General features: G+C 40.9%; 1 protein-coding gene across 1 annotated transcript in view; it reads right to left on the bottom strand.

Moving 5' to 3' along the window:
- The window catches only part of SCD5 (stearoyl-CoA desaturase 5), a 152,434-nt gene that overhangs the window by 58,672 nt on the left and 80,070 nt on the right, over positions 1 to 13,692 (bottom strand). Inside the window, exon 2 of the mRNA XM_035004668.1 lies at positions 8,957 to 9,087. Within this exon, the coding sequence (XP_034860559.1) occupies positions 8,957 to 9,087 (131 nt within the window). The remainder of the gene's footprint in view (positions 1 to 8,956; positions 9,088 to 13,692) is intronic.

Genomic DNA, 13,692 nt, shown 5'->3' with positions numbered 1-13,692 from the left:
TGAAACTAGAACTCAATCACAAGAGGAAAGTCAGAAAGAAATCAAATACATGGAGGCTAAAGAGCATCCTACTAAAGAATGAATGGGTCAACCAGGAAATTAAAGAAGAATTAAAAAAATTCATGGAAACCAATGAAAATGAAAACCCAACTGTTCAAAATCTTTGGGATGCAGCAAAGGCGGTCCTAAGAGGAAAGTATATAGCAATACAAGCCTTTCTCAAGAAACAAGAAAGGTCTCAAATACACAACCTAACCTTACACCTAAAGGAGCTGGAGAATGAACAACAAATAAAGCCTAAACCCAGCAGGAGAAGAGAAATAATAAAGATCAGAGCAGAAACCAACAAAATAGAAACCAAAAGAACAGTAGAACAGATCAATAAAATGAGGAGCTGGTTCTTTGAAAGAATTAACAAGACTGATAAACCCCCCAGCCAGACTTATCAAAAAGAAAACAGAAATGACCCAAATAAATAAAATCATGAATGAAAGAGGAGAGATCCCAACCAACAGCAAAGAAATACAAACTATTATAAGAACATATTATGAGCAACTATATGCCAGCAAATTACATAATCCGGAAGAAATGGATGCATTCCTAGAAATGTATAAACTACCAAAACTGAACCAGGAAGAAATAGAAAACCTGAACAGACCTATAACCACTAAGGAAATTGAAGCAGTCATCAAAAATCTCCCAACAAACAAAAGCCCAGGGCCAGATGGCTTCCCACGGGAATTCTACCAAACATTTAAAGAAGAATTAATCCCTATTCTTCTGAAACTGTTCCAAAAAATAGAAATGGAAGGAAAACTTCCAAACTCATTTTATGAGGCCAGCATTACCTTGATTCTAAAATCAGACAAAGACCCCATCAAAAAGGAGAATTACAGATCAATATCCCTGATGAACATGGATGCAAAAATTCTCACCAAAATACTAGCCAACAGGATCCAACAGTACATTAAAAGGATTATTCACCACCACCAAGTGGGATTTATTCCTAGGCTGCAAGATTGGTTCAACATCCGCAAATCAATCAATGTGATACGTTAATAAAAGAAAAAAGAACCATATGATCCTCTCAATAGATGCAGAAAAAGCATTTGACAAAGTACAGCATCCTTTCTTGATCAAAACTCTTCAGAGTATAGGGATAGAGGGTACATACCTCAATATCATAAAAGCCATCTATGAAAAACCCACAGTGAATATCATTCTCAATGGGGAAAAACTGAAAGCTTTCCCCCTAAGGTCGGGAACACGACAGGGATGTCCACTATCACCACTGCTATTCAACATAGTACTAGAAGTCCTAGCCTCAGCAATCAGACAACAAAAAGAAATGAAAGGCATCTAAATCGGCAAAGAAGAAGTCAAACTCTCACTCTTTGCAGATGATATGATACTTTATGTGGAAAACCCAAAAGACTCCACCCCAAAACTGCTAGAACTCATACAGGAATTCAGTAAAGTGGCAGGATATAAAATCAATGCACAGAAGTCAGTTGCACTTCTATACACCAACAACAAGACAGAAGAAAGAGAAATTAAGGAGTTGATCCCATTTACAATTGACCCAGAACCATAAGATACCTAGGAATAAATCTAACCAAAGAGGCAAAGAATCTGTACCCAGAAAACTATAAAATACTCATGAAAGAAATTGAGGAAGACACAAAGATATGGAAAAACGTTCCATGCTCATGGATTGGAAGAACAAATATTGTGAAGATGTCAATGCTACCTAGAGCAATCTACACATTCAATGCAATCCCTATCAAAATACCATCCACTTTTCTCAAAGAAATGGAACAAATAATCCTAAAATTTGTATGGAACCAGAAAGGACTCCGAATAGCCAGAGGAATGTTGATAAAGAAAAGCAAAGCTGGTGGCATCACAATTCCAGACTTCAAGCTCTATTACAAAGCTGTGATCATCAAGACAGTATGGTACTGGCAAAAACCAGACACAAAGATCAGTGGAACAGAACAGAGAGTCCAGAAATGGACCCTCAACTCTATGGTCAACTAATCTTCGACAAAGCAGGAAAGAATGTCCAATGGAAAAAAGGCAGTCTCTTCAACAAATGGTGTTGGGAAAATTGGACAGCCACATGCAGAATAATGAAACTGGACCATTTCCTTACACCACACACAAAAATAGACTCAAAATGGATGAAAGACTTCAGTGTGAGACACGAGTCCATCAAAATCCTAGAGGAGAACACAGGCAGCAACCTCTTCGACCTCAGCTGCAACACCTTCTTCCTAGAAACATCACCAAAGGCAAGGGAAGCATGAGCAAAAATGAACTATTGGGACTTCATCAAGATAAAAAGCTTTTGCACAGCAAAGGAAACAGTCAACAAAACCAAAAGACAACCGACAGGATGGGAGAAGATATTTGCCAGTGACATATCAGATAAAGGGCTCATATCCAAAGTCTATAAAGAACTTATGAAACTCAACACCCAAAGAACAAATGATCCAATCAAGAAATGGGCAGAAGACATGAACAGACATTTCTGCAAAAAAGACATCCAAATGGCCAACAGACACATGAAAAAGTGCTCAACATTGCTCTGCATCATGGAAATCCAAATCAAAACCTCAATGAGATACCACCTCACACCAGTCAGAATAGCTAAAATTAACAAGTCAGGAAACAACAGATGTTGGAGAGTATGCGGAGAAAGGGGAACACTCCTACACTGTTGGTGGAAATGCAAACTGGTGCAGCCACTCTGGAAAACAGTATGGAGGTTCCTCAAAAAGTTGAAAATAGAGCTACCATATGACCCAGCAATTGCACTACTGGGTATTTACCCCAAAGATACAAATGTAGGGATCCGAAGGGGTACGTGCACCCTGATGTTTATAGCAGCAATGTCCACAATAGCCAAACTATGGAAAGAGCCAAATGTCCATCAATAAATGAATGGATAAAGAAGATGTGGTATATATATACCATGGAATATTATGCAGACATAAAACAAAACAAAGCAAAAACAAAATTTTGCCATTTGCAACGACGTGGATGGAACTGGAGGGTATTATGCTAAGCGAAATAAGTCAATCAGAGAAAGACATGTATCATATGATCCCACTGATATGAGGAATTCTTAATCTCAGGAAAGAAACTGAGGGTTGCTGGAGTGGGTGGTGGGGGTGGGAGGGATGGGGTGGCTGGGTGATAGACATTGGGGAGGGTATGTGCTATGGTGAGTGCTGTGAATTGTGTAAGACTGATGAATCACAGACCTGTACCCCTGAAACAAATAATACATTAATGTTAAAAAAAAAAAAAAAGAAGATAGTAGGAAGGGAAAAATGAAGAGGGGGAAATTGGAAGGGAAGATGAACCATGAGAGACTATGGACTCTGAGAAACAAACTGAGGGTTCTAGAGGTGAGGGGGTGGGGGGATGGGATAGCCTGGTGATGGGTATTAAAGAGGGCACATATTGAATGGAGCACAGGGTGTTAATATGCAAACAATGAATCATGGAACACTACATCAAAAACTAATGATGTAATATATGGTGATTAACATAACATAATAGAATAAAATTTAAAAAAAATAAAAGATGAAAGAAAAATGCTAGAAGTCAGAAAAGCTGTACCAAATGAAGAATGCTTTTGATGGGCTCACCAGTAGACTGGACATGGCTATGGAAAGAATCAGTGATCTTGAAGACACATAAATAGCAACTTCCCAAACCAAAATGCAAAAAGAAAAGATGGCACAGAATATGTAGGAACCATAGGACAGTTATAACAAGTGTAATAAACGTGTAATTGGAATACCAGAAGGAGAAGAAATAAAGAGAGAGAAAAGAAGGAACAAATAGCAGCAGAAATATTTGATGTAATAATGGCTGAAAATTTTCCAAAATTAATGACAGACACCAAACCATAGATCCGGGAAGCTCAGAGAGCATCAAGCAAGGTAAAAAGCAAAAAATCTCTACTTAGGCACATCATATTCAAACTGCAGAGAATCAAAGGCAGAGAGAAAATAATGAAAGAAGCCAGAGGGGAAAGAACACCTTCCCGATAGAGGAACAATGGTAAGAATTACGCTAGATATCTCTTAAGAAACATGCAAGTAAGAAGAAAGTGAAGTAAATTATTTAATGTGTTGAAAGAAAACCCTTGAAACCTAGAATTCCATACCCAACAAAGTTACTTACCAAATGTAAAAGAGAAAGAAAGACTTTCTCAGACAGGGGTGCCTGGGTGGCTCAGTCGGTTAAGCGTCTGCCTTCAGTTTGGGTCACAATCCCAGAATTCTGGGATCAAGCCCCACATCAGGCTCCCTGCTCAACGGGGAGTCTGCTTCTCTCTCTCCCTCTGCCCTTTCTCCCTGCTCATGCTCTCTCTCACTCAAATAAATAAATAAAATCTTAAAAAAAAAAAGACTTTCTCAGACAAACAAAAATTGTGGGAATTTGTCACCAGTAGACCTACCTTGCAAGAAATGATAAAAGTTCCTTAAAAAGAAGGAAAATGGGAATGGTTATAGACCTAGATCTACATAAAGAAAGAAGAGCATTAGGGGCGCCTGGGTGGATCAGTCGTTAAGCGTCTGCCTTCTGCTCAGGTCATGATCCCAGGGTCCTGGGATTGAGCCCCATATCGGGCTCCCTGCTCAGTGGGAAGCCTGCTTCTCCTCCCACTCCCCCTGCTTGTGTTCCCTCTCTGCAGTCTCTCTCTCTCTGTGTGTCAAATAAATAAATAAAATCTTTAAAAAAAAAAAAGAAGAGCATTAGAGTATGAATAAATGAAAGTAAAATAAAATCTTCAGTTTTTCTTATTCTTTTTTTTTTTAAAGATTTTATTTATTTTAGAGAGAGAGTGCACACACGTGCAGGCAGGGGGTGGGGGTGAGGGGTGGAGGTGGAGAATCTCAAGCAGACTCTGCACCGAGCACAGAACCCAAGGCAGGGCTTGATCTCACCACCTGAGCTGAAACCAAGAATCGGATGCTCAACTGACCGAACCATCCAGGCGCCCCCTTCAATTTTTCTTATTCTTAATCGATCTAACAGACAGCAGTTTGTTCAGAATAATAAGAGCAACAATGTATTCGGTGATTATAGCTTAATGACAGCAATGAAATAGGGGACAGAAAGGAGGAATTGGGAATGCTCCGTTACAAGGTTGCTGCACTAATGGGAAGTGCTATAATGTTATTTGAAAGTGGATTTGGATTAGTTCTAAATGTATATTGCAAACTCTAGGGGAACCACTACACAACCGCAAGAAGAAGTATAGTTGATATGCTAAAAGGGAAGAGAAAATAGCATCATGTAAAATGTGCAGTTAAAACCAGGGAAGATGAAAAAAGGTACAAAGAACAAGGGCAATGAATAACAAACACAAACATGGTAGATGTTAATCCAACTATATCAGTAATCACTTTAAGTGTGAATAGTTTAAATACACCAATTAAAGGACAGGATGTCACAGTGGATTAAAAAAACAAGAGCCAACTATAAGTTGTTCACAGATCACACTGTTGGACATCACACAAGAACATCCATGGGTGAGCCTAAAGGATCCCCAGCCTGAGGGTCAGGAGACAGGTTTCAGTCTGGTCTATCCACTGAGTAGTTGTGTGACCTTTCACAAGTCAGACATTCTCTGGGCCTCTCTTTACCCTTCATTGCAAAATGAGAGGATTTAGACTAAATCCCTTAAACTCCCTTCCAGGTCAAAATCCAAAGCCTCTGTACCAGGATCTGATGAGAAATGTGGGCAGGCAGAGAGGAGGTTGCAGCATCTAACAGGTGCTTTTGGACTGAGTTCATGAGACCCAGCTGCAGCCAGAAGGGATGTGTGCATGAGTGTGAGAGCACAAATCCAAAGTCCGGCTACTGCTTGTGAAAAATGAACTCCTGGAGACCACTGGATGGCAAGAATATCTCACCTGGGTCCGTATTTGACTAGAAGAAAATTATAAGGAGTTTGTAAGCCACATTTAGGTTGACTTGCATTGTGCTGATCAGGAAGGAGAATGGGCCAGAGAGGAACTCAGGGGGTCTCTGCTGAATGTAAGGAACAGAGGATTATCATAGCTCCTTGTCTAGCATTCCTGGCCCATCATCATCTTTTCAGGCTGAAAAGCCCCCATCTTTCCCACTATTGCCCCTGCCCCTTCCCTCTGCAGAAGAAAGAGAAGAGGGAATTTCAAATGTTTAAGCCCCAATGTTAAGAAGAGTGTTCTTGAAGATCTCATTTGCAACTTCTAGCAAAAATCTTGCTCATCTTCAAATACAGACAACCATGGCATGACTTGTCTATTTTGGCCAAAGGCATGACCATTCTGATCAAGAAAAGCACAGGAGAACCCTTGAAATGATCTTTAAAAACCCACAAGGACATCCAAGGGAAACTAAACCAATGACTCTGCATTAAATCAGGGTTGCAGGTCTGTACCCTGGATGGACATGTCACAGCACATTTTTACTTTCCCAGGTTGTTCTCTCCCCAGGGTCAAGTGGTCTAGATTGACTGTATTCTTTCCCACTGACACAGTTATGCACCATGTGGAAACTGGCTAGATGCTGATCTTACAGATACCTCCCACCTAGGTCTACGTGACATTGTTATAAACCCCAGACCCATGAAGTACTGACATTTCCACTGGGAAATTGTAGGAATTCTAATATTCCACTAGATAGAAGGCTGGATGAAGGCAAGGATTGTGACTGTGTCTGCTAATCAGTATACCCACCGTGCCTAGCTCAGTGCCTGGCATATAGTAGGTGCTCAATAAACATTTGTTAAATGAATGAAGAAAAAATCCACCACAAATGTGGGCCTGAAAGAAGTATGCATCGTTCAAATGTGATGATTTCTAAAAATACTTTTTAAAACTATTCATTCAATTTCTCATTTCTTTAACAAGCTACCATTGAGTGCCTTTGACATGATAGGCACCAAAATACAGAAATGAATGAGACAGTATGCCAATTCTCATAAAGAGGGGGGACAATATTCACCGAGTACAACTATAAGCTGGGCACTTTTTAGTCATTATTTCATCCTTCCAACAACCCTGTGAGGTAAATATCATTTATTTCCCCCTACCTTTGCATAGAAGGGAAGAGAGACTCGCACAGAGACCCACATCTAGCCAATGGCAGAGCCAAGAATTTATTCCAGGACCTGGGTACTTCCCTCTGCAATGTACTTTCTCCCCAAAGTAAAGTTACAATCACAGTGTGATGTTCTGTTCTGTGATGTTATGCTAAGGAAACTTAGGTTATCGAAAATTGAGTTGTAAATAAATAGCTTCCTTGGGAAAACAGAAATAAGAATTTTATGTTCTCAGTTTCAAGTTATTTATGTTGGAAAAAAAATTTAATAATAGAGGTGCTTTATAACCGCATCATGAGAGGGTAATTGAAGGCTAGAAATAATAAATTGCTCAAACAAAACAAATGAAAATTACCAACTTAAGTCCTAAATAGCATCTAAGACCGAGGTCAATGAGTTTCTAAATTATCATTATCATAACTCATTGTTATGACAAACAAAGCACAACACTGAATTAAGATGACTGAAGTCAAAGTAAAGTGTGGTTTAGTTAGTATTGCCAATGGTGAAGAAAAAAACATAAAACCGAGAAGCTGCCAACTACTCTTTTGTGCACAATAGCTTTTTCCCTAGGCCCCTGGTACTAATTCCCAACTGTGCTTGAATTATAACCAGTAGACTCCATAATATGAATTGTGTTCCCTGAGCAATCTATTGTGTTATACCCTACGTGCTTTATGAAGGCTTGAACTGTGGGAGGGAAATGGGGAAATTAGTCCTTAGACATGAGAGCAACTTGGAGAAATGCTCAGGGTCAGACTGTCTTATAGGGATGGGAGGCCCACTGCAGAGGTGGCCAAGTGACTTGCACATTTGAGAGTCACAGATAGGCTCCTGGGTTGCCTATCTCCCTGGACCCTAAAGCAGTTTTGAGAATCACCATCTCTCCCCAATGGGTGAAAATGCATGGGGCCTGGAATCATCTGCATTCATATATCAGCAGAAACTTTGAAAGCACGTTGTTCCCACCCACCCTACCTGGATCAGATGAGGAACATGGGAAACAGAAATCCATAATCAACTCAAAATCCAGCAGCTCAGAAAGTGCCCAAGCTGGTGGGGCATGTTCTACTACTAGAATAGTCCTAAAGGATACGGCCCAATTCTAGTGCAGTGATGACCCTCTGTTACATTTTTATAGTTCCCTGCAACTTTCAATGACTTCATAACAACTATGGGAGTGAAGTCATATTCTGCTTTTTACAGATGAAGAAACTGGAGATGAGTTAGTGATTCACAGCCAGCAACCATCAGAGTAAGACTCAAATCCTGTCTTCCAGCACCATCTTCAATAGGCCTCTACCACAAACTTATAGGGTGACCCCCGGGTTATGTTTTCTAGGAGCAATGGCTTTAGAGTCAGACCTGCATTTCCTTATCTTGGATGTACCACTTTTAGCCATATAATTTGTCAAGTTCTTTAACTTCATTAAACCTTAGTTCCTCATCTGGAAAATGAGGACACATACAACACCTAGCTCATGCGGTTACTATGAGGGTCAAATGCAATATGCAGATAGCATGCTCAGCACAGAACTTCGCCCCGGTTAGAGCTGGACAATTGTTGAGGGTTTCAGGGCATGGGCTTTGGGTGGAGGTATCTCTTTCCTCCTCTGTGGTTTAGTATTCTTAGGGGTACAAAGGTACAAAGCCCCTGGGGGACATTTTACCATATCTAAAGCTACAATGAGACAAAAATTTGGGACAGAGAGGGAATGCTTGGGGACCTGAGCCCTGAGGCTGGAATGGGGGGAAGGAATGATCTCCATGGGGAGCAGGCCCGTGCCTTCTCCTACAGTGCCATCTGTGCTGGGTCACAAGGCAGAGGGGACCCTCCATCCCCACCTGGAAAGCCATGGAGTTGGCAGCAGCCAGAAATATCCTCAGAGGCAGCTTGGCTTTGTAGGACCTGTGGCTCCACAAGCGATGAGCACCAGCTGTCACACCCAGAGCAGTCAGGAGGAAGCAGAAGTAGGCTGCAAGACACAAGCAGGGAGAATGTCAGCAAATGTCACCAAGCTTCTACAGGCTTTTTTCTCTTCTGCATAGGGATCCATGGGAAATGGTGTTAGGAGAAGAATCTGCAGCGTGAAGGAAGAATTGATAACTTGGGGAAATGCAGCCTTTTTATTGATTTGTAATTTTCCAGTACCAGGCAGACGTGGAGAGAACTTTCCTCAAGGAACGTGGACCTTTGAACATAATTTTTTCTCTATCCAACAAATCTTTTATTTGCTAATGTTCCTTGACAGTCTTGATGCAAAGTCATAATCACATTAGTGTGTATCTGTAACTCAGTCTTACGTGCCCACTCTCTGTAGAGCTGAGATTGATTTCTATGTTGCCTCGTAACTGGCACCCGTGCCAGCAAGAGTGTTATACGAAGACCATATTTCTAAATGGCACTGCCATTATTATGGCTGCGTAGGCACCGGTTTGAATGAAATCAGGCCAGACCTAAAAGCAGTGAAGTCTGGCTCAGGACCAGTAAGAATGAAAAGAAAACTGATGGCAGGGACAACTGAGATTTGCTTTCTAAAGATCCCCACTTACACCATCACTAGGACCTGGGATGGCGAAGATGGCCAGGTGGGGAATTTTTTTAAAGCCAGCTTAAGTGGAGCGTATGATCTGCCACCCACTTAAATATGTTATTTTTAAGCCTCGCAACACATAGTATTGTCTCACTTTACAGTTGAGAAACTGGATCTCTGAGAGTTAAATCCTGCATATAAACCCGAGTTGACCTAATTCCAAAGTCTCTGCCAAGAGACCCCATACTGCCCCCACGTGGTGGCGGTGGATTGCTTTTTGTATGAAGACTTGGGAGAGGTTATAAAAGTATGGTATAAAGGGGACACACAGGATACCCCCAAAATCACGATTCCTGAGATGATTACAACTACTCTAGTGCTTTTACAGCAATATGCCCACACAAGGCTAAATGTCGTCCTTTGATTATCTTATTAAAAACACATCAAACAATCCTATAGGGTTTATATTATCAGCCCCATTTTATAGATGAGAAAACCAAGGCTGAAAGAAGTTAACTAATTTCCCAGTGTCACAAAGCTAGGAGGTGTCTTTGCTAAGAGTCAAACCCTAGTCTGTCTGAACCAAGAACCGAGCTCCTAACCTCTACACTCCACTATGCCTCTAAGAGACACCAGGTGAGTTTTATCTTTACTTCTCTACATCCCACCATCATCCTTAATATTAGATCCTAATCTAAACTTAAAAGTGAGCTTCTTCCTTACTTGGGTGGAGAACTCTAAACCAAGCTATAAGTAGGTAGGATCAGGCAGATTATCCTGCACAATTGCTTCTAGCACTTAGCACATACAGGGCCCTCTATAAAGAGCTGGCAAAGAACAAGTGATCAGATGTGAGTACATCGCTGAACAATTGTGAATGGTACCAGGACAAGAGGAGTTTTTCGGGAGCCCACTATAGCACTTCTCTGGAAGAATTACCAGGGTAACTTCAGTGTCAATATACACTGAAGGTAGAACCATATTACATCTCCCAAAAGTCAAGTCCAACTGATCTTGATCTCAATCCATATTTATATGGGTCTAAAAGTGAGACTTGCCCTTGGCTCTAAGATTAGTGAGTCTCTGAATACATGTGGTTTTCATGAACTTGACAAATCATTCCTTACTTGAAAGGTTAAAAACAAAAAACAATCTGCCCATAAATCACAGAAAGTAACATATATAAAAAGCTCTGGTCTCTTGTTATTATAATTTAACCTTGGTCATGAGTCTATGAAATGGACAGCTATTTTCTTTTTTTTTTTTAATTTTTTTTTAAGATTTTATTTATTTGAGAGAGAGAGAATGAGAGACAGAGAGCATGAGAGAGAGGAGGGTCAGAGGGAGAAGCAGACTCCTTGCTGAGCAGGGAGCCCAATGTGGGACTCGATCCCGGGACTCCAGGATCATGACCTGAGCCGAAGGCAGTCGCTTAACCAACTGAGCCACCCAGGCGCCCCTGGACAGCTATTTTCCATGTCATCCCTGGCCTCCATGTCTCTACCTATAATTTTTTCCAACTGTCAAGTAGTTAGGGAACAAGTGAAATCTGTAATGGAAAAATTCAGTGTGACCCTATTTCTCCAGTGGATTAAGACACTGAACCTTGGCTGCAATAAAATGAATTCCAAGAATCCATGAAAAACATTGGCCAAAAAAGAATCTGTTCAATGTACGGTTCCCAGACAGGGCCTTATCACAGATGATGGCATTGTCTTGTCCTGTTTGGGATCTCCAGGATTTCAGGGATCACTTACATGGTTGGTCTGCCCTGGGCAGTAGTGGCTATTGGTTTTGCATGGTCCTTCTTCTGGCAACAGGAATGTGGCCATGTAACCCAAGCCTGGCCTAGCGTAGTACCCCATCTTCCTGGGCTTGGGAGTAAACACTTGACCCAACCCTTCTCTCCCTTCTGGTTCAAAGACTAAAGGTTACATACCAAAGCATGATTGCAATAGTAGAGAATGAGGCCAAGAAAATGTGACATGAAGATGGTGGAGATGCCAACAAGAGCTAGGAGGAGAGCTGCCTGCCCTGGCCCACTGGTTGCAGCCCCCAGAGTTCTACAGTTTTTTTGATCCTGTGAGCCTCCAGGTATTTCTCCTAGTTATGTAAGCCAACAAATCCCCTTTTCTTGCCAAAGCTAGTTTGCTCTGGATTTCTGATACTAAAATTCTACAGAACCTCTAAGGAAGAAAGCAACCTTCTGGCTGTAGCCCAAATGAGGACAAACTACAAAAACCCTGGCCTGAATATGAGGCTGTTCTATTAATAGGACTCAGTTTTCCTATTTTGATAGGGCTAATTTGAGAGGTTCTTAACCTCTCTTCTATGATCTTTGTGGAGATTAATATCCAAACTAGTTTTCAGATGGATGTTTGCTAGTTGGCTCTGAGACAGTGAATTATTCAGATACAGAATTGATAAGTAGAGGAAAGTAGTCCTTTGGGGGGAAAAGGAGTAACAAGCAGTGTTAATAATTTTATCAAATAGCTTATACCTTGCAGATTAAGGAGCTAGATCAATAGAAAGCAGAATCACAAAATCACAGAATAGTAAACAACAAACACATATATTGGTCTGGATGCAAACAAGAGTCACCAATTCTGGTTAGCTCAACCCAAAAAAGAAATGTATTAGAAAGGTACTAAACAGCCTACAGATCTCATGGAAGGGTTGCAGGACAGTTTTGGTGCAGAGCCTCCAAGATGGCCCCAGTGCCTCCTGCCTCCTGGTATTCATGGCCTTGTGTAATTTCTTCCCCTTTAGTAACTTGTTTCTAACCAAAGAATATAGCAATGTTGAGGGAATGTCAGTTTTATGATTAGGTTACAAAAGATTGTGATTTCTGTTTTGTTAGCAGATTCTCTCTTGTGTTGGCTTTGATGAAGTAAGCTGTTGTATTGGAATGGCCCATGTAGCAAGGAAGTGAGGGTGGCCTCTAGCCAACAACCAGTGAGGAAATGAGACTTCAGTCCAATAATCCTCAAGGAACTGAGTCTTGCCAACAACAGTGTAAGTGAGCTTGGAAGCAGATCCTTCCTCAGTTAAGCTTTCAGATAAGACAGGAGCCCAGGTCAACACACTGCTGCCTTGTGAGAGATCCTGGAACAGAGGACCCAGCTCCAGCAGTACCTGGATTCTTGCTTTACAAAAACTGTGAGAAAATAAATGTATGTTGCCTTAAGCTGCTAAATTTGGGGTTAATTTGTTCTGCCACAATGGTTAAAAAATGCAAGATTTCAGTAGGAACTTTACCTCAAGGGAAGGAAGGTATAGTTTAAATCCTGGTTTAAGAACAATTTGTTATCTATAGGGACAGAAAGTAGATTCATGTTGCAAGGGACAGGAAGGGCAGGAAGGGGAGTGGAAAATGACTGCTAATGGGTACAGGGATTTGGTGTGAAGTGTGATAAAAATGTTCTAAAACTGATTTTGGTAATGGTTGCACAATTCCATGAATATACTGAAAACCAATGAATTATATACTTCAAATAGATGAATTGTATGTTATGAGTTTATAACTCAATAAAGCAGTCACTAAAAAAACTATTACTGAATTCCTATTAGACTTTGTTATTATGTACATTTTCTCAATGTAAAATAAAATAGACATGTCACAAAACAGAACAGAACAAAACAAACAAAAAGCAACCATTTGCCTAGGATACCACCATAGACATCATCACCCCTGGACTCTTGGCACCACTGGAAACTCATGTCATACTGTGGTCCCTTAAGTCTTCCACAGCTGCCAAGAAGAGCCTCTATTTGACCCTTCACCTATGCCTGAATCTATCAGGACCCAAGATTCCAAGGCAGAAGCACCTATCTGTCCATGCGTGGATCACAAGCTCAGCTCTAGCTGCCAGCAACAAAAGAGGAAGAATCCACAGTCCCTTTAATTTTCATGATGGAAGGTCAAGCCTTCCATCTATCTTGGTCCTCAATTGGAGCAATGTTTAGAGAATTATTGTAGTGACTCCCTCTGGACCACACAACCAGAGAACAGTCCTAGAGAGATGTTAAGAACCAAAAATTAAAACT

Source organism: Mirounga leonina, unplaced genomic scaffold, assembly GCF_011800145.1.
Source record: "Mirounga leonina isolate KUSES-001 unplaced genomic scaffold, KU_Mleo_1.0 Mir_129, whole genome shotgun sequence".
In the NCBI taxonomy this organism is placed as follows: domain Eukaryota; kingdom Metazoa; phylum Chordata; class Mammalia; order Carnivora; family Phocidae; genus Mirounga; species Mirounga leonina.
The sequence above is the reverse complement of the archived record's forward strand: the minus strand, read 5'-3'. Positions and strand labels throughout refer to the sequence as shown.